General features: G+C 39.2%; 1 protein-coding gene across 3 annotated transcripts in view; it reads right to left on the reverse strand.

Annotated features, from left to right (window-relative positions):
* Nucleotides 1-26,461, reverse strand: part of atp9b (ATPase phospholipid transporting 9B (putative)) — a 341,291-nt gene that overhangs the window by 33,272 nt on the left and 281,558 nt on the right. For all 3 annotated transcript variants that reach the window (XM_033019057.1, XM_033019056.1, XM_033019058.1), the window contains 5 exons: nt 11,734-11,895; nt 10,041-10,133; nt 9,008-9,091; nt 3,618-3,788; nt 2,738-2,836 (listed from right to left, as the gene is read on the reverse strand). In XM_033019057.1, coding sequence (XP_032874948.1) covers nt 2,738-2,836; nt 3,618-3,788; nt 9,008-9,091; nt 10,041-10,133; nt 11,734-11,895 — 609 coding nt within the window. The remainder of the gene's footprint in view (nt 1-2,737; nt 2,837-3,617; nt 3,789-9,007; nt 9,092-10,040; nt 10,134-11,733; nt 11,896-26,461) is intronic.

Below are 26,461 nucleotides of genomic sequence, written 5' to 3' on the forward strand. Positions count from 1 at the left end.
AATGGGAAATGTCAGTGATGCAGTTGAACAAAGGGGACTATGAAGGCATGAGAGAGAAGCTGGCCAGGGTAGACTGGAAAGGGATCCTAGCAGGAATGACGGTGGAACAGCAATGGCAGGAATTTCTGGGCATAATCCGGAAGACGCAGGATCATTTCATTCCAAAAAGGAAGAAATATTCTCTGGGAGTAGGAGGCAACTGTGGCTGACAAAAGAAGTTAGGGATAGAATAAAACTAAAAGAAAAGATGTATAACACAGCAAAGAGTAGCCGGAAGCCAAAGGATTGGGAAACTTTCATAGGACAACAGAAGGAAACAAAACGGGCAATACGGGCTGAAAAGATGAAGTACGAAGGGAAGCTGGCCAGGAATATAAAGAAGGACAGTAAAAGCTTCTTTAGATATGTTAAGGGAAAAAGAGTAGCAAAGTCAAATGTGGGTCCCTTGAAGGCAGACACGGGCGAAATTATTATGGGTAACAAGGAAATGGCAGAAGAGTTAAACAGGTACTTCGGATCTGTCTTCACTAAGGAAGACACAAACAATCTCCCAGACGTACTGGAGGACAGAGGATCTAAGGGGGTAGAGGAACTGAAAGAATTTTTCATTAGGCGAGAAATAGTATTGGGTAGGCTAATGGGACTGAAGGATGATAAATCCCCTGGGCCTGATGGTCTGCATCCCAGGGTCCTCAGGGAAGTGGCTCTAGAAATAGTGGATGCATTGGTGATCATTTACCAATGTTCAATAGATTCAGGATCAGTTCCTGTGGATTGGAGGATAGCTAACGTTATCCCACTTTTCAAGAAAGGAGCGAGAGAGAAAATGGGGAATTACAGACCAGTTAGCCTGACTTCGGTGGTGGGAAAGATGCTGGAGTCAATTATTAAAGAGGTAATAATAGGGCATTTGGATAGCAGTAAAAGGATTAGTCCAAGTCAACATGGAGTTATGAAAGGAAAATCATGCTTGACTAATCTTCTGGAATTTTTTGAGGATGTGACAAGTAAAATGGATGAAGGGGTGCCAGTGGATGTTGTGTATCTAGACTTTCAGAAAGCCTTTGATAAGGTCCCGTAGGAGTAGGAGTGAACGGGTCCTTTTCAGAATGGCAGGCAGTGGCGAGTGGAGTGCCGCAAGGCTCGGTGTTGGGGCCGCAACTCTTTACCATATATATTAATGATTTGGAAGAGGGAATTAGGAGCAACACTAGCAAGTTTGCGGATGACACAAAGCTGGGTGGTATTGTGAACTGTGAAGAGGATGTTAGGAGGTTGCAGAGTGACCTGGACGGGTTGAGTGAATGGGCAGATGCATGGCAGATGCAGTTAATATAGATAAATGTGAGGTTATCCACTTTGGTGGCAAAAACAAGGGGGCAGATTATTATCTCAATGGGGTTAGGTTAGGCAAGGGGGAGGTGCAGCGAGACCTGGGCGTTCTTGTACACCAGTCACTGAAAGTTGGCTTACAGGTACAGCAGGCAGTGAAGAAAGCTAATGGAATGTTGGCCTTCATAACAAGAGGATTTCAGTATAGGAGTAAAGCGGTTCTTCTGCAGTTGTATAGGGCTCTGGTGAGACCACATCTGGAGTATTGTGTCCAGTTTTGGTCTCCTAATTTGAGGAAGGACATCCTTGTGATTGAGGCAGTGCAGCGTAGGTTCACGAGATTGATCCCTGGGATGGCGGGACTGTGATATGAGGAAAGATTGAAAAGACCAGGCTTGTATTCACTGGAGTTTAGAAGGATGAGGAGGGATCTTATAGAAAGATATAAAATTATAAAAGGATTGGACAAGCTAGATGCAGGAAAAATGTTCCCAATGTTGGGTGAGTCCAGAACCAGGGGAAGAACCACAGTCTTAGAATAAAGGGGAAGCCATTTAAGACTGAGGTGAGAAAAAACATTTTCACCCAGAGAGTTGTGAATTTGTGGAATTCCCTGCCACAGAGGGCAGTGGAGGCCAAGTCACTGGATGGATTTAACAGAGAGTTAGATAGAGCTCTAGGGGCTAGTGGAATCAAGGGATTTGAGGAGAAGGCAGGCACAGTTTATTGATTGGGGACGATCAGCCATGATCACAATGAATGGTGGTGCTGGCTCGAAGGGCCGAATGGCCTCCTCCTGCACCTATTTTCTATGTTTCTATGCTCCCTGAGGAAAGGAATGAAGTTTTCCCCGAGAATTATAATGTGGTATATTGGCTAGATTAAGTCTCAGACATACACAAGTGTGTTCGCTTAGCCCAACTCAATCTGAAGGCAGTTCCACAATTCTGATTAGGAAAAGAAACATGGGGAAAAATATCAGTTCATGTGTGCAAAAAAAAAGGAAAGGCCACATTCTCAACGCAGAAGTTGGTGAATGCATGCATCAACAGAATGTAGAAAACTGTCTTTTTTAAACAAATTACTTTAGACTTCTTGCAAAATATACAGAGCCAAAATGATCTGCATAGGTTCATTTATATGGGTATTAGCTCGTTTAGGTTTCACTGCAACATTTAATTATCAAATTAAAAAAAAAATCAACAATACCTTTTTAAAATAAAATATTTTGCCCTTATGTTCTGCAAAAAAAGCAATCACAAATGCACCATTATGCACCAGATAGTTTGTTCCTTCAGTACAGCAGTCCAGTTTGCAAATGGTATTTACAGCTACCAGCATGGAAGAATATACATTTGTGAAACTTTTGACCCTTGAGAACAACTGCTTAATTGATTACACTTACAGGACGAAAGATATGGACATCTTGGTTTCTGGACACCAGATGCGAGCTCTTTGCAATGCAAGTCGCTGTTTCCAGTTTATCTCCAGTTAACATCCATATCTGAAAGAAATTTTAAAGGAAAATTCTCAGTTATTTGTGTGTGTTGTGATCACAATTGCTACATAAGCCCAATATTTTATTTTTTTGGATTGGACCAAATACAAAAAAGGGGACTTAAATGTTACGTATGACAACCTGTAATTGCAACCATGGCATTCATTGCTCATCTTCAATGCATGTGCAGCTTTTGATGCAGGTGACTATATCCTCTTCTTACAACTTCCCTCAGCCACCCAGCTGGGAAAGATTATCCGTCTCTGATTCCAATCTTATCTGATTGTAATTAGAGAATCACCTGCAATAGCTGCTCGTCCCACTTCTGCACCATTGCCTAGCACTTACCTCTAGCTGCCTCCTATTTCACATTCACATGTTGCTCTTTGGCCATAGCATTCGGGAAGCAGGTGATGCTGCACATGCTGACAACAGCCAGTTCTACCTCAAAACATTCATTGCCATCTTTGTAAACTGTAAAATGGTGAACATACAATCTTATAAGGAGATAAATGGCCTTGTATGCAAATTGGACATTCCACTAGATTAGAAGGGTAAAAGAGTGATAATTCCATTTATATGGATATAATGATCTTTGCAATCTACTTCAATTTTGTATAGGACAACAGTACTATACTGATCAGCAAGGTTGGTTTCATGGTAATGAAATGTAACAAGTGATGTGTTCATACAGTTTTACACTTTCTCCGTTTCTTTCGCATTTCCCAATATAACATTATTAAATTAGACATCTGAAAATTGTACTGGGGACTCATCCCAATCTGACCTTTATTCCAGCATTCCTCAACATTTCTAATGTAGGCCTCACATCGGCTTGCAGTTGATCCTCCACTCCAGTGAGGCACAGGAGCTCCATTTCTCTCTGAAGACTCTCCACAACTGCTGCCACTTTTAGTGTACGATCGTGAACACTCAGCTTTGCCTGGTTATATCGGTTCTGTCAAGTACAAGTAAGCACCTTTAAGCAGATAAAAACATGCAGAGAACAATGTTGTTGATGTTGCATGTTGAAATTCTCGGAACTACCCAGCACCGAATAAATCCAATGCCTCAACTTGTCCATGCCTACTGTGATGCTGGTCCACACAAATCCCTTTTGCTTGCATTATTCATTTCATAGGATAATAGCTATTACTTTTTAAACACTATAAATACTTCTGTCTATACCAAGTCTTCTGGCAGGTCTTTCCATATAATAAAAATCTGTACAGGCTGGGATTTTTTTCTCCTGGAATTAAGGAGATGGAGGGGCAACATTTCAGTACAAGTTAATAAAATCTTGAGGGGCATGGATAAGTTTAATGGAAACAGTCATTTCACCGATAGTCAGAGTCTACAACTTGATAGCATAGGATAAACGTGAGTGTGGGGAGATTTAAAAGGGTCCTGAGGGGCAGGGTTTTCTTCGTGGAGGACAGTGGGTATATGAAAAGTGGCAGATGTGACTAAATGTACAATGTTTAAAAGATATTTGGACAGGCTCGTGGGGTGTTTATAGGAATATAGGTCAAACACAGAAAAATGGGACACACTCAGGGTGGCATTTTTGGTCGGCATGAACAAAGTTGGGCTGAAGGGGCTTGTTTTGGAGCTGTATAACTCTATGACCACCATCCTCTAATGTAGTGGTTCCCAAACGGTAATGGTACGGCCCCCTCGGGGGCTCTGGGATTACCTTGGGGGTCGCAAAGAAGCAGTGGGTGACACTGCACTGAAGCCATAGTTTAAGAAATCAGACCAAGAGTTTTGGTTACAGAGGAAATATCTGATCACTATCCTGCACTATGGACAATGGTTTAGAAGCTCCTTGTTGCATTTCCAACATCATATTTGGTAGAACGTGGTTTTAGTGTGGTCACTCAACTTCTCTCCAAGCAAAGAAATCCACTCCAGGTTACTGAATGCGGTGATTTATGACTCCTGCTAAGTGACTTTAAACCAGATATTGGGAAACTGTTATCACTTCATCAAGCCCATCCATCGCATTGAGAATTTACCGAAAAGTGTAGTTACTAAATGTGGTATCTAAGACTCTTGCTATGTGACTACCAGTCCTTGAAAAGCTAGTATCACTGGGTCAAGTTTATAAATTTTGTTTAAATAATTAAGCTAAAAAAAATTAAATTGGATTTTGAATAAATGTACAATTATTAGAGTTTAATTTTATTGTGTTCTTATCCTCGTTAGTGGGTCATGTAAACCGCTATTCTGAATGCTACACTTGTCGCTTTATCTCCCGCCTTGACTCTATTCAAGGACCCAAGCAGTCTTTCCAGGTGCGGCAGAGGTTCAGCTGCACCTCCTCCAACCTCATCTATTGCATCCTCTGCTCTAGGTGTCAGCTGCTCTACATCGGTGAGACCAAGCGTAGGCTTGGCGATCGCTTCGCCTAACACCTCCGCTCAGTTCGCAATAACCAACCTGATCTCTCGGTGGCTCAGCACTTCAACTCCCCCTCCCATTCTGAATCCGACCTTTCTTTCCTGGGCCTCCTCCATGGCCAGAGTGAGGCCCACCGTAAATTGGAGGAGCAGCACCTCATATTTCACTTGGGCAGTTTACACCCTAGCGGTATGAACATTGACTTCTCCAATTTCAGGACGTTTTTATGTTTATTGTTCAATTCTTTAATGTTGTGTCTTATCTTTATCTGTGTGCTGCATGGCAAGACAAATTTCACTACACCAATTGGTGTATGTGACAAATAAATGTCCTTTGTCTTTTGGATCACTCGGGATAAACATTCTCGCCAGCTGATCTACTGTATGTGTACGGACCTGCGTTTCATACGTATTTTCCAGTTTTGCTTCTTCGAAGTAAGAAAATATTGCTTTCAAAACGAACTAGGTGTATTTATCGTTCATTTGTACAAAATAACAATGATTTTGGGGGGTTTATTGCTCTATGCTTTGGCGAGTGAGCGAGATCATGACGATGAATAACAACCATTTTTTATTGTTTTTGTTTTTGGGGGGAGATGGAGAATGAAATTAAATGTATGATTTCTAAAATTATCAATAGATATTATGAAAAGAATTTGTGGGGTTTTCACCTCTCACTTTACTAGTCCATGGCCACGGGCTGATTGCACGTTTGTTGACTTCTGTATGAGTTCTACATGTACATGTGTAAGTAATGTTGTGTAGCACAAAACTTAGTCATGAGTCTCCTGACTAATCATGTCTCTTCTCAATCCCATTACATTGGATAATTTAAATCAGTATTTGTACAAATTAGTTCAATATTCTTGCACCATTTTCTTTTGCATTATAACTTGTACCTATGTAATGGACATGCTTACAGAACCCTATTTGAATTAACGTATAATTGACTGTTATTTATTTTGTTTTGTATGTTACTGGGCAAAGCCATGCGCATTTGTGCAATTTGGGGCTGTTCGAGCAGCACGTATCACCTGAATAAGTGGATGCAGAATGTGTGTGACAGCCACAACTGTAAATTTGCAATGGGAAATGTTTCTGCCCACCTCCCTTCAAACTTTACCCATTTCCAACAGAGAAGAGGGATGGAGCAGCCCGGTTGCGTTGGACCAAACTAGTCAACCCAAAGGACAAAAGAGGCAAGAATTCGCAGCCTGAACCCAAAGGCAACAGCCATGTGTGCTCTGGACGAGGAGCCAACAATGCTCAATCCAGACCCGGTCCTGAATCTTGGTTATTTGTCATCGATAATTACAGAAAAATATCATTACACATGCATCAAGTCCTCCCAAGTCCAATGATGCGAGATTCTCATAAGTATAAATTTGTAATCAATTAATGACCAAATATTCTATTTCCTCAAAATTAATTTTCTAAGTTTGGAGATACTGCATAGAAACAGGCTCTTTGGCCCACCGAGTCCACGCTGACCATTGATCACCCATTCACACTAGTTCTATATTATTTCACTTTCTCATCAATTCCCCATACACTAGGAACAATTTACAGTGGCTATTTAACCTGCAAACCCGCATGTCTTTTAGATGCGAGAGGAAACCAGAGCACCCAGAGGAAAACCACACAGTCACAGGATAAATGTGCAAACTCTATACAGATAGCACCCAAACTCAGGATCGAACCCAGGTTGCTGGTGCTGTGAGGCAGCAGTTTTACCAGCTGCACCACCGTGTCACCCATGACTTGGCCTAGGCTTATGACTTGGCTCATTACTACATATTTATACTTATGCCATTTATATGATTTTTGTTTTGGTTTTACAAAGAACTCTGTAATTACCCTAGTTTCATAATAAGGCGGAATTGTTTTCTATCATTATACAACAGGCTTGATATTGGAAATTAAAATTACCACTTCATTAATGTTTTAAAATTTAGATTACGATTTTCTGCTCAGCAGTAATTTAGTAGATTGGACATACATAATTTATTAATTCTAGGAACATATCTTACACCTCATTATGAAGCGTGATATTTCACACCTGGCTGCAAATGTACCAAAGGGTGCAAAGGATACAGCAAGATGAACTAGTCAAGACTTCTAATTAACAACTAACAAACAGGATGCCGACATTTAAATGCAAAGGTGATTAAACTAGTAGTTACCTTCACATTGCAATGGTCACATTAACAACTAATTTCAATCATTTGGTCCAGAGTGAAAGTGATAATGCTTTGGTACCATTGAGGATCTAGATGCATGTGAGGTAATTAATCCTTGTTTAAATTACATTTAACTTTATTCTCTCTACTTGAAAATATTGTGCTCTGTTACGCTTTCAATAATACTTCTTCTGAAATCGAGTCATGACAAGTAACTTTACTATTTCCTTGTAACACAAATTAGGCAGGGAGATTAGACATATGGTATTGTCTTATTTCAAGAAATTTCAAGACTTAAGGAATAAAGTCTTAGCCAGCCAACCTCTTGTGTAGGTCAGTACCACAAATCCTGGCTACATCCTCGTAAATCTTCTCTGCACTCATTCCAGCTTAACAATGCCCTTCCAATAGTAGAGTGACCAAAACTGCATATAAAACTCCAAATAAGGCCTCACTAATGTCTTGTACAACTGTAACATAACATTCCAATTTCTATACTCAGTAGTCTGACTGATGAAGGACAATGTACGGAAAACATTCTTGACCACTCTATCTACCTGTGACACCACTTTGAAGAAAGTATGTACCTGCACTCCTAGATCCCTCTGCTTCACAACACCCTCCAGGGCCTTGCCATTCACTATGAGGTTCCTACCCTGGTTTGACTTCTGAAAATGCAATACCTCACACATATCTACAGTAAACTCCATTTGCCATTCCTCACTCAGCCCACTTGCCCAGCTGATGAAGATAATATGATATCACCCACTTTAGTGTCATATAAAAACCTACTAATCGCGCCTTCTACATTCTCATCCAAATCATTGGTATAAACCACAAACAGCAAAGGGCCAGGCATCAATCCACGAGGCACACCATTAGTCACAGGCCTCCAGTGAGAAAAATAATCTTCCACCATCACCCTTTGCTTCTTTCCACAAAACCAATTCTCTCTCCCTGGCTCCCATGTGATCTAATCTTCCACAGAAGCCCACTGTGTGGAACCTTATCAAATGCCTTGCCGGCCCATATAAACAACGTCTGTGGCTTTGACCTCATCAACCTTTTTGCTTAGTTCTTCAACTACTACTTGACGTGAATAGAAACATAGAAAATAGGTGCAGGAGTAGGCAATTCGGCCCTTCGAGCCTGCACCGCCATTCAATATGATCATGGCTGATCATCCAACTCAGTATCCTGTACCTGCCTTCTCTCCATTCCCCCTGATCCCTTTAGCCACAAGGGCCACATCTAACTCCCTCTTAAATATAGCCAATGAACTGGCCTCAACTACCTTCTGTGGCAGAGAATTCCAGAGATCTATCGTACTGGGGTGGAAAAAAATGAGAGAGGACGACAGTAAATGACAGATATGTTAATATTATTTAAAAACTCTCTCTTTTCATGATTCTGTAGCAGGTAACAAGCTAGATCAAATAATCAAAGTACATTAAAGAAAAGGAAATGGAAACAAATGATGTTCAGCTTTGAACAAAATTTCCTATGTGAATTGGCATGTACAGATTATTTCATTTCAAATTTGGTGAACATTCTCTACTTGGGCACATTTATTGCAATTAAAGCTAAAATTATACCTCAAAATCCTGGTACTGTTCTTCCGTTAGAGATTTTTTTGCCACCACGAGTGTCCGTAGCCCTTCTCTTGCCATGTTCCCACACTGCAAGTAGCAAGATAAAAGATCTATACTTGTGAACAAGTACTTCTGCTACAGCATAGGTTTCCACAACACAAATTTAACATAATAGAATATAACATTATAAATAATTAAAAGCAGGAAGAAAGGTGGCTTGTGGGGAAAAATAAAGTAGGGGAAAAAAACTGTTTCCATGTAACTTCTCCGCAGTAATCAGACACCATTGTCTTGTTTTATCGTAGGTGGCCATTGATGTTGATATCATTGATGTTGACAAGCAACCATTTCTATTGACACTAGAGTATTGTTGGCAACGGTGCAACAGTACTCTATTAAACAATGCAACATACAACCTTTAGTATTTTGAAGCATGGAGCAACAAAAATAAACTTATAGCTATTAAAAAGACTATTGTTTTAATCTTGTGGGAGAATAAACGCGTTACTGCATTCTGAAACTCTTTAGCCCCTTACCTCCTTTTCCCATGAACACAATTTTTTTTATAACACAACTTTCTATAACCTGAAATTTCTTAGGAATGCAACCTTCACATTTAAGCAAAATTACATGCATTGAATCATTTTCTAAAGCCTCATGGTGTCAAACGTCTTCATGCTGTATTCTTATCCGATTTTATTCAAAGGACAGTCCAATTTCTACAGTGCATTTGTGGAAGTTGGTAAGAGTCATTGAAGATGCGCCAAATGTCCTTAGTTTTCTAAGGAAATATAGACGTCGCGGTGCTTTCTTTGCATTACTTCAATGTTTCTTTTTCAGGAAAAATTGTTGGTGATACTTCTCTTTGAAGTGCCTGTTAATGAGCTAGCTGGTGATGCTTCAGACATTTCTTTAGTTTGCCAGCCTATTTTAAATAAGTAAGAGACCCAGAACCAGGTAGATCTCTGGCCATTTTTCGCTGCACCCTGTTTGCATTTTTTCCCCTCACATAAATGTTCCCCAAATTGGTTCTTACCTCTTCTTCCAGCCAATCATTGTACTGTACGATGCTTGACATTGCCACATCAGCTCCTTTCATGTAGAATGCAATTTCCCCTGAAGAATCATCCTAAGAAGTCAAAAAGGTAAAAAATAACAGAAATTCAGGGACAAATTTAAAAAAATAAACCCCCAAATATTTGGATTTTTATTCCCGTCTTTTTCCTTGGGCCATTTACTGACCACGGTGGACCTCGCCAAGTCTCCTATTAAAATGCCTCTAAGCTGGGTGTGATGACTACTTGTTATTCAAAATCCAGCCTTGGCTTAGAACATACTATCACTCCTCAAAATATAACATTGATGTCATTGTTTCCTGATCAGAACTCAAAGGCTTCAGTTTTTAAAGTTACAATCAGAAGTTATGCAATTTATTCAGAGGACTAATTCTTAAATCAGGACGAAACAGAATATTTAAAATGCTAAATGGGACCCATATCACTGCTGTGCTCCCAGATACCAGGCACATTTGGGTTCTATGAAAGGTAGTTTTTGGTGCCAGATGTCATTCTTATGATGACATTCGATTTTCCATATATTTGGTTCCCTAAACATTTACTACATGTAGCAATAGAATGTCAGAAGTCACAAAAATATTACAATCAGGAAACTGGAGCATCCATGATTTAAGAATTCATCCTGAATTATTTCATTAAGAAGAATAAAAACCTGATCTGCACATTTCAGAGGCACTGATGTGTTTCTAAAAGATGTGGAAATGGACTGGCATTGGAATGAATTGTGGTGGATGCCCAACTTCTTCACAGGTGGAACTTACATAGAGAATGGATGCAAATAGTTCAAAATGCAACCAAATTGCACTTTAATGTACTGACAACACAATAACCTGGGGACAAATAGCTTTTCCAATCATATTTCTAGCTTCTTTTGGGGTTCAAAGGTTTTTTTATCAGTTCATTTTCAATCAATCAATCAATCAATCAGTTTTATTCGTCACATTGCACATAAAGTGCAAGTTCAGATAGAGTTCAAGAATCAAATGAAAAACCCTCAATCAATGTATTCCAGAATTAAAATAACTGCTGCTCAGAAGTAAATATGTGGGAACAAGAGGGAATGACAGGATTGCATTTCGATTTGACAAGCACGATCACTTGCATAATGTGTCAGCTAATTGCATTGACATGAACATGCACATCTTGGTTTATACAAACAAAGGGGATGGGGAGGGTGAAATAAAATAATTGTTGGTCAAAAGGTGTGACATAATTGAGTGTTAACAATTATTTTATATCTGCATTACAAATACAAAACAGTTTATTAATACAAAATTTATAAACTATGACCATTTCAAACATATATTGGCTTATAACCATTTGTATTCTACCCGGTAAGTACCTTTATCATTCATGTTTCCAATTTACATTATCTCTATTACCTTCATTAACAATCATGCTAAAGCCAGCCCCCAATGCTTGAATGCTGATTTATTTACTAAATTTTCCCGTTAGCTAGTTTAAGACAGAAGCAGCTCCATACATGCAATTGGATTCAGATAACTGTACTAACACTAAAACTCTAAAAATAACTTTATACCAAAGTGGTTTTATGTGAATTAGCTTTTAGTAAAATATTTCAAATTTTCCATTATTGGAGATTTTATAAAACATTGGATTGACTTTTTGACTACACCTATTTATGAAACTCACTCTGACAATGATGCCCATTATTTTGCTTTCTGATGTGAAAGGAAAGACCTGTAGAATGATGAATGGAAGTATCTGTCCACCAGGGGTCTTCAGCTGCATAGATGACAAATCTCTGCTCACTAATGTCAGGCCCACACTCTGTGTCCACTGTACGAGAGCCACCTAAACAACAAGCAAAGGTCAATTACTATTTTCTAGTCCAAGGCAATGAACACACACACACCACGATACACATGATAATACTGAATAAATACAATTCTTTAAGAGCAAGAACTGAATTTAGTGTAGATGAAGAGAAAGCAAAATGAATATCATTTAAAAACTCATCATTGAAAAAATGTATAGTATAGTATGATATTTAAAAATGTGCTCATGAACTTTCAATAGACAATGGACAATAAGTGCAGGAGTAGGACATTCGGCCCTTCGAGCCAGCACCACATTCAATGTGATCATGGCTGATCATTCCCAATCAGTACCCCGTTCCTGCCTTCTTCCCATATCCCCTGACTCCGCTATTTTTAAGAGCCCTATCTAGCTCTCTCTTGAAAGCATCCAGAGAACCTGCCTCCACCGCCCTCTGAGGCAGAGAATTCCACAGACTCACAACTCTCTGTGAGAAAAAGTGTTTCATCATCTCCGTTCTAAATGGCTTACTCCTTATTCTTAAACTGTGGCCCCTGGTTTTGGACTCCCCCAACATCGGGAACATGTTTCCTGCCTCTGGCGTGTCCAAGCCCTTAACAATCTTATATGTTTCAATGAGGTATCCTCTCATCCTTCTAAACTCCAGAGTGTACAAGCCCAGCTGCTCCATTCTCTCAGCATATGGCAGTTCCGCCATCCTGGGAATTAACCTTGTAAACCTAAGCTGCACTCCCTCAATAGCAAGAATGTCCTTCCTCAAATGAGGGGACCAAAACTGCACACAATAACTCCAGGTGTTGTCTCACTAGGGCTCTGTACAACTGCAAAAGGACCTCTTTGCTCCTATATTAGATTACTCTTGCTGTAAAGGCCAACATGCCATTTGCTTTTTCACTAAAAATACTAAAACTAAAAATAAATTTACCCACTTTCAGAATAGTTTTGCTGATCTGCGCTACATTTGATATTTTAGCACTCACATTTTTGTTAGATTAGACGAGGAAAGGAGATGATCTCAGAGATGTTAAATTTAACGTTCTGTTGATCACAACAGTGTAAATTCATAGCCCATGTCAACCGGAAATATAAGCAGGATGTTGCACAAGATCGATTAGTAGCCTACCAAAATGCCAGGACAGGTCTCGGATTTCCAACTATAACTAAACATATTTACCATGATTAATACTGCATGCATTAAAACCACTTGCTACGTAGCATATCTTAACTAATGCGATTAGGTTTATGAATGGTCCACTTCATATGTCTCTCTCTAAAGCAGAATTTTTGCAAACTGCAGCTAAATATGACAAGGTTCGAATTTTAAGCTTTTCTTTTTAACAATTCTATCACAATCTAAAGTAGCATTTCTGTGACACATCAATCAAGATGAAGGCCCTTGGATCTTTTAAGATCTTTTGGTCATTATGCAACTTGCTAACTGGGTAGGCTTAAATCATTTTTGTAACCTTGCTCTCTCACTTAAAAGTTAGTCATTACAATCATTGTAATTGCAATACTATAATTTTTTGTGGTAGAATAACTTTTGCACAGGATGTTGTCAGCTGCAAATGATTCAATACTCAAAGATTCATTTCCAATTTGTTCTGTGAAAGGTTGCTATTACAACCTGACCTGTAAATTGTATCTCTGCTAATACACTATCATTTAATTTTATGCCCCATTGTACTAAAGGGTAAAGTATGCTATATTTGGTGAATCACATCTGCTTATTATTAAAGCTCTGGTTTACGAAGCTGTCTGAATAAGCAGTTTCACTGTTGTTATCTGGGTTTTACCTATCTAAAGAACCCGCAATATTATTTGTGAGCAATATTGTTTTAAGCACTGTAGTAAGTCATATCCCTTCGCTGAAATTAATCAGCAACGCATAGCAAGACAATATTCATTTTTGCAGCTGGAATTTATGAAGCAGGGCTACTTTCAAATGTGTTACATTTGCAGAAATAGTACAATTGACATGCGTATTTCAAACAAACTTACAGTACTTAGACTCAAATGATACAGTTAAAATGCATTTCTGATATTTACTTCACACCAAATATAGGTGATCAAGATTAAGAAATTTGCATTTATATTAAAATGTATCAAAAACTCAGTTATGATTGATGACATATCCAGTCTTTAATATTCTTAGTTTCTCCCTGGGAGTGGATGACAGTAATTATTGTCCATTGCTAGCCCTTCTAAAGGAGCTAATTCGCATCCAGGTCAGACCAGGGAGATGGCAGGTCCCTGACTGAAAGGCATTAATGAACCAGTTGGGTATTTACCATAACTGTTCATTAGTTTTTTTTTCTGGTATTAGCTCATCAAATACCAGCTTTATTGAATTCAATTGCACAGCTTGCCATGACAGAATTTTTGAACTCTTAATGACTACACAACTGTACCCTTATGAATCTGCATGGCGTCATTAATGGGAGTAAGAGAATGCAGTGCTCAATAATGACAGGAGTATTATACTAAGAAACATGCAACATAGTTGGTCTCCACTGGCAATAATAATCGCATCTTCCAAGGACAGCTTCCCTACTGGCTTGACACTCTCTAATTTATATCCTTCCACTTTTGTTTCAAATTCACTTGTTTACCTTTTACAAAAGCAATTTTAGACTTTTCTTAATAGTTATATATTGCTTGCATATGACTGGCTATCACAATTTACACGCTCTTTACTCTGAAACACATTCCTTCGGAGTTTTAAGTCGTGCCATTTTTTAAAGACTGCAGGAAAATAGCTGATACTGGCTGCTGGATGTGTTTTATTGAATCACATAGACCAGAATTTCTGGAAGATGGTACACAGGTAACATTTACTCAAGATTTGGGATTGGAGTGGTAGATTTTGCACGGGTGGGAGTGATGGAAGAAGCTTATATAGTGAAACATTTGTCAACAACTATCTAGACCAGTGCTTCTTAAACTATTTCAATGTCATTCACCCTTGAGTCTTTATCACAAAATTTCATTCACCCGTGACTAAATTTTCTTATGTTTTTTGGTAATTTCCGTCTTATTCTCCCTTGTGTATAATTTTATTCATTCTGTTACATGAGCAAAAGACATAAATTAACTCATTTCTTAAGTGTATATTTTATTTAACTTTTTGAGTATCCTAAAAATATATAAAGAAAACTTGGTAGTGAAAAAAAAGTTTAATTACCACTGGAGATGGAAAATCATTCTATTAGATTGATAAAAAACATTCCAATGTCTAAACACTGGGCTTCAGCCCCATCCTACCCTTTTGGGCTTTGATTACTGCAGTTTTTTGTTGGAAAACCAGTTCAAAAAACCATGGAGCATGTAAATTGGCAACACAAAGTACAGTTACAGTTCAACAGTTTGCCTATGGCTATCCTCCAGTGTTGCCATTTATACATTTATGATCCCACTAGCTCGTCTGGTCTCCGCCAAAAGGTTATATTACAGTAAATGTGGGAAATATCCTGCTACTTTAAAATTAGAAAACCATAGGTAGAGAGAAAAAAACATATCAAATTTCCAGCTCCACTGCCATTAAAACCAATGAGCTTACTAACCCACTTGAATGGCAATGCCTCTTTTAAGTATAGAAGAAAATATAAATATCTGAATAAATTAAGTAATTCACCCTTCATTCACCCCAAAATAATTTCATTTTCACTTGGGAGAGCCATTCACCATTTTAAGAAGCACTGATCTAGACTACACTGCCCACCCTACCTCCTGCAAATACCCTATCCCATGCTCCCAATTCCTCAGTCTACGCCGCATCTGCGCCTAGATGAAGTGTTCCATACTAGGACATCCGAGATGTCCTCATTCTTTACGGAACGGGGGTTCCCCTCTTCCATCAGAGATGAGGCCCTCACACGTGTCTCCTCGGTACTCCACAGCTCCGTTCTTGCTTCCCCCTCGTCACAACAGGGACAGAGTCCCCCTACTCCTTGCCTTTTGCCCCATCAGCCGTCGCATACAACACACAATCCTCCGACATTTTCGCCACTTCCAACGGGATCCCACCACTAGGCACATCTTCACCTCTCCACACCTTTCTATCTTCCGCAGAGACTGTTCTCTCTGCAACTCCCTGGTTAACCTATCCCTTCCCACCAAAACCACTCCCTCCCCAAGTACCTTCCCCTGCAATCGCAGGAGTTGCAATACCTGTCCCTAGACCTCCTCCCTCGACTTTGTCCAGTCCATGGATCCCGACAGCCCTTTCAGGTTAGACAGTGGTTCACTTGCACCTCCTCCAACCTCATCTACTGTATCCGTTGTTCATGGTGTGGACTCTTATACATCGGCAAGACCAAGCGTAGACTGGGCGATCATTTCACTGTACACCTTCAGTTTAGTCCGCCTGGACCTACTTGATCTCCCAGTTGCCAAGCTCTCATTCCCCTTCCCATACTGACTTTTCTGTCCTGGGCTCCTCCATTGTCTGAGTGAGGCCAAATGCAAATTAGAGGAACAGCACCTCATATTTCGCTTGGGCAGCTTACAACCCAGCAGTATGAATATTGATTTCTCTAACTTCAAGTAACCCTTGCGTCCGTCCTCTCTCCATCCTTCCCCCACCCAAGTTGTACTAGCTTCAGTCATCTTGTTCAGTCTCATTGTCTGTAACTCGTATTCACCCAGCCCACAGCTAACAATGGCCCATTCCTTTATCATTTTTACTTTTTTGCATATGTTTCATTCATTTGTTCTATATCTCTATGTCACCGTCTATATCTCTCATTTCCCTTTTCCCTGATTCTCAGTCTGAAGAAGGACCTCGACCCGAAACACCACCTATTCCTTTTCTCCAGAGATAATGTCTGACCTGCTGAGTTACTCCAGCTTTTACTGTCTATATAGTGAAATATGGTTAGGTAATAAGGGAAAGAAAGGAAAGTTGCTTTTTGCAATACTGCAGGGTTATTTAGTGTGTGCTCTGGATTATCTCATTACATAAATTGTGACTCCAACAAATAAACTACTTTATCTGGTTCTGAATGTCTGGCATGCTCATTTGAAAACCTGAAATCTAGGAATTACTTGGGAAATTGATCATTCATAATATAATTAAATTCACTGCATGAACTCAAGAACAGTAAAGGAAAAATCAAGGACAAGGATGCTTGAAAACCATCGATAAGATGACAAGGAGACGGAATAATGTCATTAACTGAAAGGAGGAATTGGCAAACTGACCCACAAGTGAGTAATGGAGTTATTTAAACATATAATTCACGAAATACAATCAAATACATGTGCATGTTAGGAAGGCCTTAAAAAGGGATTGTGGTGGGAGGAGAGAATGGTGGCTAGGGAAGGAATTATAAAGGATGGGGTCTTGTCGGCAGGGATTGACATTTAGAATAGTTGGTGGTGGGGTGAATAATTGTTGAGTTGATGGTGGTTTCAGATGGGATCTACTGGAATTTAATGGTCATGAAGGGAAAATTTAAAAGACAAAGCGAGACGCGGATGCCCATCATTTAACAATAGTCAATAAACAGTGTGGTAATGGATGTAGGAGGATTTGGTGCAGTTAGGAATTTGAGCACATGGAGTGTGAAGGACTGGAGATTTAAATTGGCAAGACTCGAAATGACAAAAGGATGGATTAGGAAATCATATGAGTGACTTAACCTCACTTCATTTGTCATAAAATTACAAGCCTTATGTCAATGAATGAAAATGAATCTGTACCCAGAAGAAAGTAAACTACATTGCAGCAACTGCATTGTTTGTCCAAAAGACAAACGGCATTGAATCAAGATTTTCCTATTCTTAGAAGGAATAGTGAATAGTGAATGAAGGAAAATCAGTACGTGTAACTTCTCTATTTTCAAACAACATTTAAAAAGGTGCTATACAAATGACTTACTACCCTTGGAATAAAGGAGGTGACCATAAGAACTGCTCATAGGACTGAAAGAGAACAGCCAAATGGGATGTTGTTATCAAAATAGGTATTTGACAAAGAGCGAAATAGCTATGGTTGAACTGAAGGTATTTGGAGAAAAACTGAAAGATCTGTTCCACAAGCAGTTCAATATATAGAACTAAGTTACTGAATGAAAGAGTGAAAAGAAAATATGCAGCTGATGGCAAAGCAAGTATGGAAGTGGTGTTGTGCAGATTCAGAAAATAGGGTTTTATTTTAATATTAAGCACCTCTACATTAACTGAGGGGGTCATCTTAAAGTTCCGCAGAGACTGACATTGAATTTTGAGTTCTGTGTTTTTTATTAAATAACATAAAATACTAAAAGAAGAATATTGTAGATTCAATGTGACATTAGCAGGGATGCGGGAGTGCAGTTATTAAAGAGTCAAAATGTTTTTATTGCAGCTAAAGTTAAGGGTGACCTAATGGATGTATTCAAGATGGTGGGGAGTAATAAGATAAATAGTTAACCAGCCTTTCTGCAAACCATCCCTTTAAATTGAAACCTTTTGACATTAACCCCAAAACAGTCACAAATGTGGAAATGGATAAAATACATACAAATGTATAAACATGAGATGAAACCAGTCGTGAATGTTATTTTTAAAGATGTTGCATGAACAAAACAGACTTTGATAAAACAGTTTCTATTTCACTTTTCACGGAACCTCATTGTATTGTTTTTATCTTAGCTGTTTCTGGTGACCTCTTGTCAACCGGTGAGGTAGATTATTATCTTTTATTTAGAGATCACATTTAAACACTGTCAATATCATGTCTAACATTTCTCAAGACCAGCTTTGAATATACAACTCAAATTTACTGTAGCTAAGTAATGTTCACATATTGTCATATGATGAATATAAATAGGAAAATGAAATACTTTGGACTTTTATATCACTCAAATTCCTCATTCGTACAGTTTTTTCTTCTATTACTCATGTCCTAGCTGTGGGCTTTCTACATAAGATAAATGGCAAAGGGGCCTGCGTTGAATTTATAGGAGCTGTGCTTGATGTGGTTTCCCGATGACTCATGTCAGTTTGTTCTGAGGCACTTCATCCACTGACTTGACTTAGAACAATGAAAAGTCACAATTGACAGCGGTGGCTTCAAATTTCAGTGAGATGTGGGAAACTGGGAATGGATGTGACAACAGTCTTACAAAATGAGCTTTTTACACAATACGACAGAAGTCAATAAACAAGATATTACCTCCTCACAAAGGAAGTTCTGGATTAAGGCACCAATATTAGAAAAATGCATTGTTCATCAAAGCATTAATCTTTCACAGATTTTAATTGATCTAAATATATGATTTTTTAAACTATTTTTTTATTATTCCAAGATTGTTCTGTATTAGTGTGGCACAAGTCTTCGGAAATGATTATTGGAAAATAGAAACTGCAAATGGCATTAACACAGATTGATGTGTTACTTTCAGATATATTTTTAAGGGAAATTTATTTTTAACACTCGGACCTTCCCCTAACGACTTTAAACTATTTTTTTTCATCCATCATGTAATTTAAAAAAGGAGAAAGTGATTCATTACTTATAATGGCACATTTTTATAAGGCTTATTGGAAGAATCTGGCTCAATTGTTGCAGGGAAAAAAAGGAAAAAATAAAATAAAAAGCAGTTCAGTAATGTTATCAACTTAATTTTGACCATTCTTGCTCATAGTCATTATCTGATTATTCAATGGTACCTTACGCAACTATTAAATAATCTAAACTTCAATTGTGCTGTTAAATAAATTGGCTGAGCACAACCATTGAAGTCAAACCTGATCCCTTCTCTAACCACTCTGACAGACAGGCTTCATTGGACACCAGTCAAAAGTGGAAACCCTAGCCAGTTCTTAGTTCTCTCACAAAGTAGTGAAACCAAGAGGAGCTTTCCCTGCCCATTCTCAGGCCAGGATCAGCAACCTGAGCAGAGATTAGGGAATTGGGCCACAGGAAAGAACTGCAGATGCTGGTTTAAATCGAAGGTAGACACAAAATGCTGGAGTAACTCAGCGGGTGAGGCAGCATCTCTTGAGAGAAGGAATGGGCGACGTTTCAGGTAGAGACCTTTCTTCAGACTGATATCAGGGGAGGGGGCGGGACAAAGATAGAATGTAGTCGGAGACAGTAAGACTACTGGGAGAACTGAGAAGGGGAACGGGATGGAGACAGAAAGCAAGGGCTATCTGAGGTAAGCTACCCAAGCTAATACGAGGTGCTGTTCCTCCAATTTGCGCTGGGCCTCACTCTGACAATGGAGTAGGCCCAGGACAGAAAGGTTAGATTGGGAATGGGAGAGGGAGTTGAAGTGCTGAGCTACCAGGAGATCAGGTAGGTTAAGACGGATTGAGCAGCGGTGTTCAGGGAAACGATCGCCGAGCCTGTGCTTGGTCTCGCCGATGTAGAGAAGTTGACACCTGGAACAGCGGATACAGTAGATAAGGTTGGAGGAGGTGCAGTCCTGAGCTACTATCTACCTCATTGGAGACCCTCAGACTATCTATGATCGTACTTTGCTGGACCTTATCTTGCACTAATCGTTATTTGCATTATTCTCTTTATCTTGTGTCTGTACACTGTGAATGGTTTGATTGTAATCATGTGGCACGCAGCAAAAGCTTTTCACTGTACCTCGGTACACATGAGAATAAACTAAACTAAACTAAATAGTTGAAAGTCCAGACTTTTGGTTGAATTTCATCTTTAAAGATTAGTGATGTACTATTTTTGGCCTTTTTTTTGGAATATGTTGACTTTGAAATTCTGGGTACTAACTCTGTTGATTTGATTATTGTACATGTGAGGAGGGTTGTGTAGATATACAATAATCTGTAGTGCGTACAATATGTGAAGTTCTTCGACAATGTCGGGCAGTATTGAGATATTGGGACGTAATGATGATGGTTATTCAAGAGAAAATCATCATTGTAAAATTAATTTATACAGTCCACAGTAGCTTATTTGAACAGAACCAACAAATGGAATCCCAATACTGACCACATCTTCCCATCTCCACCCCTTTCTGCTTTCCGCAGAGACAGACAGTTCCCTCCGAAACTTCCTGGTCAACCCGTCCCTTCCCACCCAAACCACCCCCTCCCCAGGTACTTTCTCTTGCAACCGCAGGAGATGCAACAACTGTCCCTTTACCTCCCCCCTCGACTCCATCCATGGACCCAAACAGTCTTTCCAGGTGATTAAGAAGGAACTGCAGCTGCTGGAAAATCGAAGGTAACTTTCCAGGTGAGGCAGAGGTTCTATACCTCTTGTCTGATGGAAGAAGGAAGAAGAGGGAGTGACCAGGGTGCGACGTCCTTGATTATGCTGCTGGCCTTATCGAGTCAGCGTGAGGTGTAAATGGAGTCAATGGAAGGGAGGTTGGTTTGTGTGATCATCTGGGCTGCATACTTAATTCAAATGCAATTTCACATGGTCTTGGATGGAGTTGTTCCCAGACCATGCAATGATGCAGCCCAATAAAATGTATGCAATAAAACGATGCATCTGTAGAAGTTGGTGAGTGTCTTGGGGCCAGGCCAATCTTCCTAAGCCTTCTAAGGAAGTAGAGGCGTTGGTGTGCTTTCTTGGCATATTTACAAAAAAATCAGCATAAAAGAGGGAGGAAACAGGCCTATAGGTCCAACTTGGTCATGCGACCAAGTTACCCATGTAAGTTAGTTGCATTTGCCCAAGTTTGACGCACATCCCTCAAAATATCCATGTACGTGTCCAAATGTCTTTTCAATATTGTCATTATACCTGCATCAAACACTTTCTCATGCAGCTCGTTCCATATAGCATACAACCTTCTGTGTGAAAAAAGTTGCCTCTCAGGTACCCATATGCCTTTCCTCTCTCATCGTAAACCAACGCCCCAAAGGTCTTGTTTAAGAAAGAAATTGATGGAAAAATCGAAGGTAGACAAAAATGCTGGAGAAACTTAGCAGGTGAGGCAGCATCTATGGAGCGAAGGAATAGGTGACGTTTCCGGGTCGAGACCCTTTTTCAGACTGATGTGGGGGTGGGGGCGCGGGAAGAAGAAAGGAAGAGGCGGAGACAGTAGGCTACCATTGAAATAACATTATGGAATATATTATGCAGTCTAATATATTATCATGATCTATGGAATATTTTACTTCAATGTACTTCAATCAAAGCAGCAATTAAACCTTAAAGTTTAGAGTCGCTAATGTATAAAAATATATCTTAATTTACCAATTTGTACTTACATTGTTAGGTTTCTGATATCTCTTATATTAAAAAACACACACATTTTCTTACCATTATTGACTAAACATTTTGAAGGAGCTCTTATTTCTTGGAAGACACTAGATGGCGACTTTAATGCGGCACTAAAAACTGGATTGAGACTCCTTTGGATAGGCAAATGGTAGTACACACTGACTGACAAAAAACTCTCAATTCACACTTTTCATTTTCAGGATAGCCACAATTATGTATCTGGTATAACAAAATGAACTCAAAGTAAATTGTCCAAGAGATGCAAAGTGTTTATTCATCTGTTTTAGTACAGTTGTGAAACATTAATAACCTTTAATCACAACTAGTAAGGTAGGTATTAACAATTTAAACCATTGCTGTGTGCTTGATCCTTTTTAATTTTGCGCCAAATCGCCTTGAATGGGGAAAAATTGTTTTTCCAGTACTTTACTTTAGGTCTTGAGAACCTAACGATTGAAATAATTTTTGCCAGAAATCTTTAAAAGATATTAATGTCTCAAATACTTATTCCATGGTATTGAGATAAATGAAATCAGAAAGCAAATATATTTCCATCTACTTCACGGAAAAATTAGTTTACAAAGAGCCTCAACACTTCAATGATTTACAGTGAAATACTGCTTTTAGTCCAATTTTTCCACTGATGTACAGACCATTAGTGCTAATACATATAAAGTTTGTTTTTTTTAAACTGCCTTTAATGGGACATTATCTTCATTTTTTCCCCAAAATGGTACTGTGCCAAAGGAACATTTACATTCCTGAATATTATATGCAATTAGCCATGTTTTATTTGTTATAAATAGAGTACAGGTGACTGGAATATAACAAATAAGGTGCACCTCATATTAAACAGCCACTTCAATTCGGACACATGCAGAGCATACAAAAGTGGCTTTTAAGAAAATGTGATTCTTAATCACAGAACTATGTAAACAAAAGCCACTGACAATACAAATATCGGAGGAATTTAACCATAATGCAAATGGTTACATATACAAGAATTTAAAAAACAAAAACATCCAGCACACCTAAGTTTTTGAAAAGCCTTGCATCATTCCTCACAAAATAAATTGCTAGGTTACAAGAATGACCAGTTATTAAAGACCATGACCAATCATTCCCCTCTGACCAAAAAGGATTCAAAGGTCGTCAGAGGCACTGTTCAAAGCATGCCCTTGCATTGCTTGGCTTGTGACCTTTGGACTTCATCAGACTATCGACTTAGTTTATCTCCTTTTATGCTTGTCCTTTACATTAGGTCAGTGTACCTTTCTGTAGCTGAGAATGATGATGGATTTTGTTCAGCAGGTATATACAGTGCCCTCCATAATGTTTGGGACAAAGACCCATCATTTATTTATTTGCCTCTGTACTCCACAATTTGAGATTTGTAATAGAAAAAAATCATGTGTGGTTAAAGTACACATTGTCAGATTTTAATAAAGGCCATTTTTATACATTTTGGTTTCATCATGAAGAAATTACAGCAGTGTTTATACATAGCCCCCCCGAATTTCAGGCACCATAGTGCTTGAGACACAGCAATGTAATGTAAATGAAAGCAGTCATGTTTAGTATATTGTTGCATATCCTTTGCATGCAATGACTGCTTGAAATCTGTGATTCATGGACATCACCAGCTGCTGGGTATCTTCTCTGCTGATGGTCTACCAGGCCAGTATTGCAGCCATCTTTAGCTTATGCTTGTTTTGGGGGCTAGTCCCCAGTTTTCTCTGGGGACGTTTTTCCTTCCATTATTTATTATGTAAAAGAATATGTGTGTTATGATTGTGTTTATAGTTTGTTTGGTTGTTTGTCTTTTGCACAAAAGTCCGCAAGCATTGCCACTTTTATTTCACTGCACATCTCGTATGTGTATGTGACAAATAAACTTGACTTGACTTGACTTGACATGCTCAATTGGGTTCAGATCGGGTGATTGACTTGGCCACTCAAGAATTTACCATTTTTTAGCTTTCAAAAACTCCTTTGTTGCTTTAGCAGTATGTTTGGGATCATTATCTTGCTGTAGAATGAACTGCCGGTCAATGAGTTTTGAGGCATTTGTTTGAACTTGAGCAGATAGGATGTGTCTATACATTTCAGAATTAATTATGCTACTACCATCAGTAGTTGTATCATCAATGAAGATAAGTGAGCCAGTACCTTCAGCAGCCATACATGCCCAGGCTATAACACCCCCTCCACAGATGAGGTGGTACGCTGTGGATCTTGGGCAGTTCCTTCTCTCCTCCATATTTTGCTCTTGCCATCACTCTCATATAAGTTAATATACGTCTCATCTGTCCACAAGACCGGAAATGTGATTGCTCTTTTAAGTACTTCTAGGCAAACTGTAACCTGGCCGTCCTATTTTTGTGGCTAACCAGTGGTTTGCATCTTGCAGTGTAGCCTATATATTTCCGATCATGAAGTCTTCTGCAGACAGTGATCAGTGACAAATCCACACCTGATTCCTGAAGAGTGTTTCTGATCTGTCAGACAGGTATTTGGGGATTATTATACCAGGGCTCTCTTTCTTCTTAATGATGTTCCAAACAGTTGATTTTGGTAAGCCTAATGTTTGGCTGATGAATCTAACAATTTTATTCTTGTTTCTCAGTCTCATAATGGCTTCTTTGAATTTCATTTGTACAACTTTTGATCCTCATGTTGATAAACAGCAATAAAAGTTTCCAAAGGTGATGGAAAGACTTTAGGAAAGACGAGGTGCTGAGAGCTCTCTTATCCCTGCATTAAGGAGGCAATTAAACACACCTGAGCAATTACAAACGCCACTTCCAGTCTAAATTCCATTTGGAATATTTTGGAGGACCAAGAAACCAAGAACCAAGAAGCAATGTGTCCCAAACATTATGGTGCCCCGAAATGGGGGAGCTATGTATAAACACAGTTGTAATTTCTACATTTTGGTGAACCCAAAAAGTATAAAAATGGCCTTTAATAAAATCTGACAACGTGCACTTTAACCACGTGATTTTTTTCTATTACAAATTTCAAATTGTGGAGTACAGAGGCAAATAAATAAATGATGGGTCTTTGTCCCTAACATTACAGGGGTCAAAATTAACGGTTGCCTGGTTGGCAATGGCCACCTAAAGTCCCGCCGGGCAATCTAAAAGCCATGTCATTTTGCCTGACTTGGTCCCCCTCTCTATCTCTCTCTATCTCTCTCTCTGTCACTCTCCGTCTCCACCCGCCATCTGTGTCCGGGCCGACATGTCTCCGCTCTCCGACCGCTCCTCATCCACCGCCTCGCCGCGACCGCTGAAACCCAATACAGAATCACTCCCTGGAGCTGGAGTAACTCCCTGGAGGAACTCTTGCTTCTTGCTTTCCTGGTCCTCCAAAAATATTCCAAATGGAATTTAAACTGGAGGTGGTGGAGGGTGGATTTAAGCAAAAAAGGGTTCTTGGGGAAAAAAGAGCTACCTTAAATTTAGTTGCGTCTGGTTGGGTAACCATGGTAGGGTGAAGACTATTCCATGCTTTAATTGTACGGGGGAACTCCATGGAGCAGCCACCATCTCTGGATAGAAGAAATTGGGTGACGTTTCGGGTAGAGACCGTTCTTTAGACTCCCTCTGGTTTTATTGTTTTTAGTTTAATTTAAAGATACGCGGAACCAGACCCTTCGGCCCACCGAGTCCATGCTGACCACCGATCACCCGTACACTAGTTTTATCCCACACATTAGCGACGCAAGTCAAGTGTGTTTTATTCTCAATTAAGGATTTCATTGTTAGAACAATGAAATCCTTACTTGCAGCAGCAAAACAGAATATGTAAACATAGTACTCTGTAAACAATGTTATAAACGAGAAAACAAAATAGTGTATATTTATATATGTATATACAACTGTGTGTGTGTGTGTGTATAATATATATACCCCCACACACACACACACAATTTCCCTCCTGGGATCAACAGCTCTATCGTATAGTATCGTGTGTGTAGGAAGGAACTGCAGATGCTGGTTTAAACCGAAGATGGACACAAAAAGTTGGAGTAACTCAACAGGTCAGACAGAATCTCTAGACAAAAGGAAAATATTACGTTTTGGGTTGGGTCTGAAAGAGATTCCTGCACACCTTTGGAATGTGGAAGGAAACAAGAGCACCCGGAGAAAACCCATGCGATCAAAGGGAAAAGGACAGCACCCTTAATCAGGATCAATACCGGGTCTCTGGCACATTTAGGCAGCAACTTTATGTCCAATGTACTGCCCATTGTCTTGAACTGAATTAAAACATACAGTAGCTGTAAAGGGGGACATAGCGTGACTTAGAGATTTAAGGCTGAAAATGGATATTCTTTTTTTTTAGTAACCAAAGTTATCAACGTATAATTTTTTGTGT

The sequence above is a fragment of the Amblyraja radiata genome, chromosome 4 (genome assembly GCF_010909765.2).
Source record: "Amblyraja radiata isolate CabotCenter1 chromosome 4, sAmbRad1.1.pri, whole genome shotgun sequence".
Taxonomy (NCBI): domain Eukaryota; kingdom Metazoa; phylum Chordata; class Chondrichthyes; order Rajiformes; family Rajidae; genus Amblyraja; species Amblyraja radiata.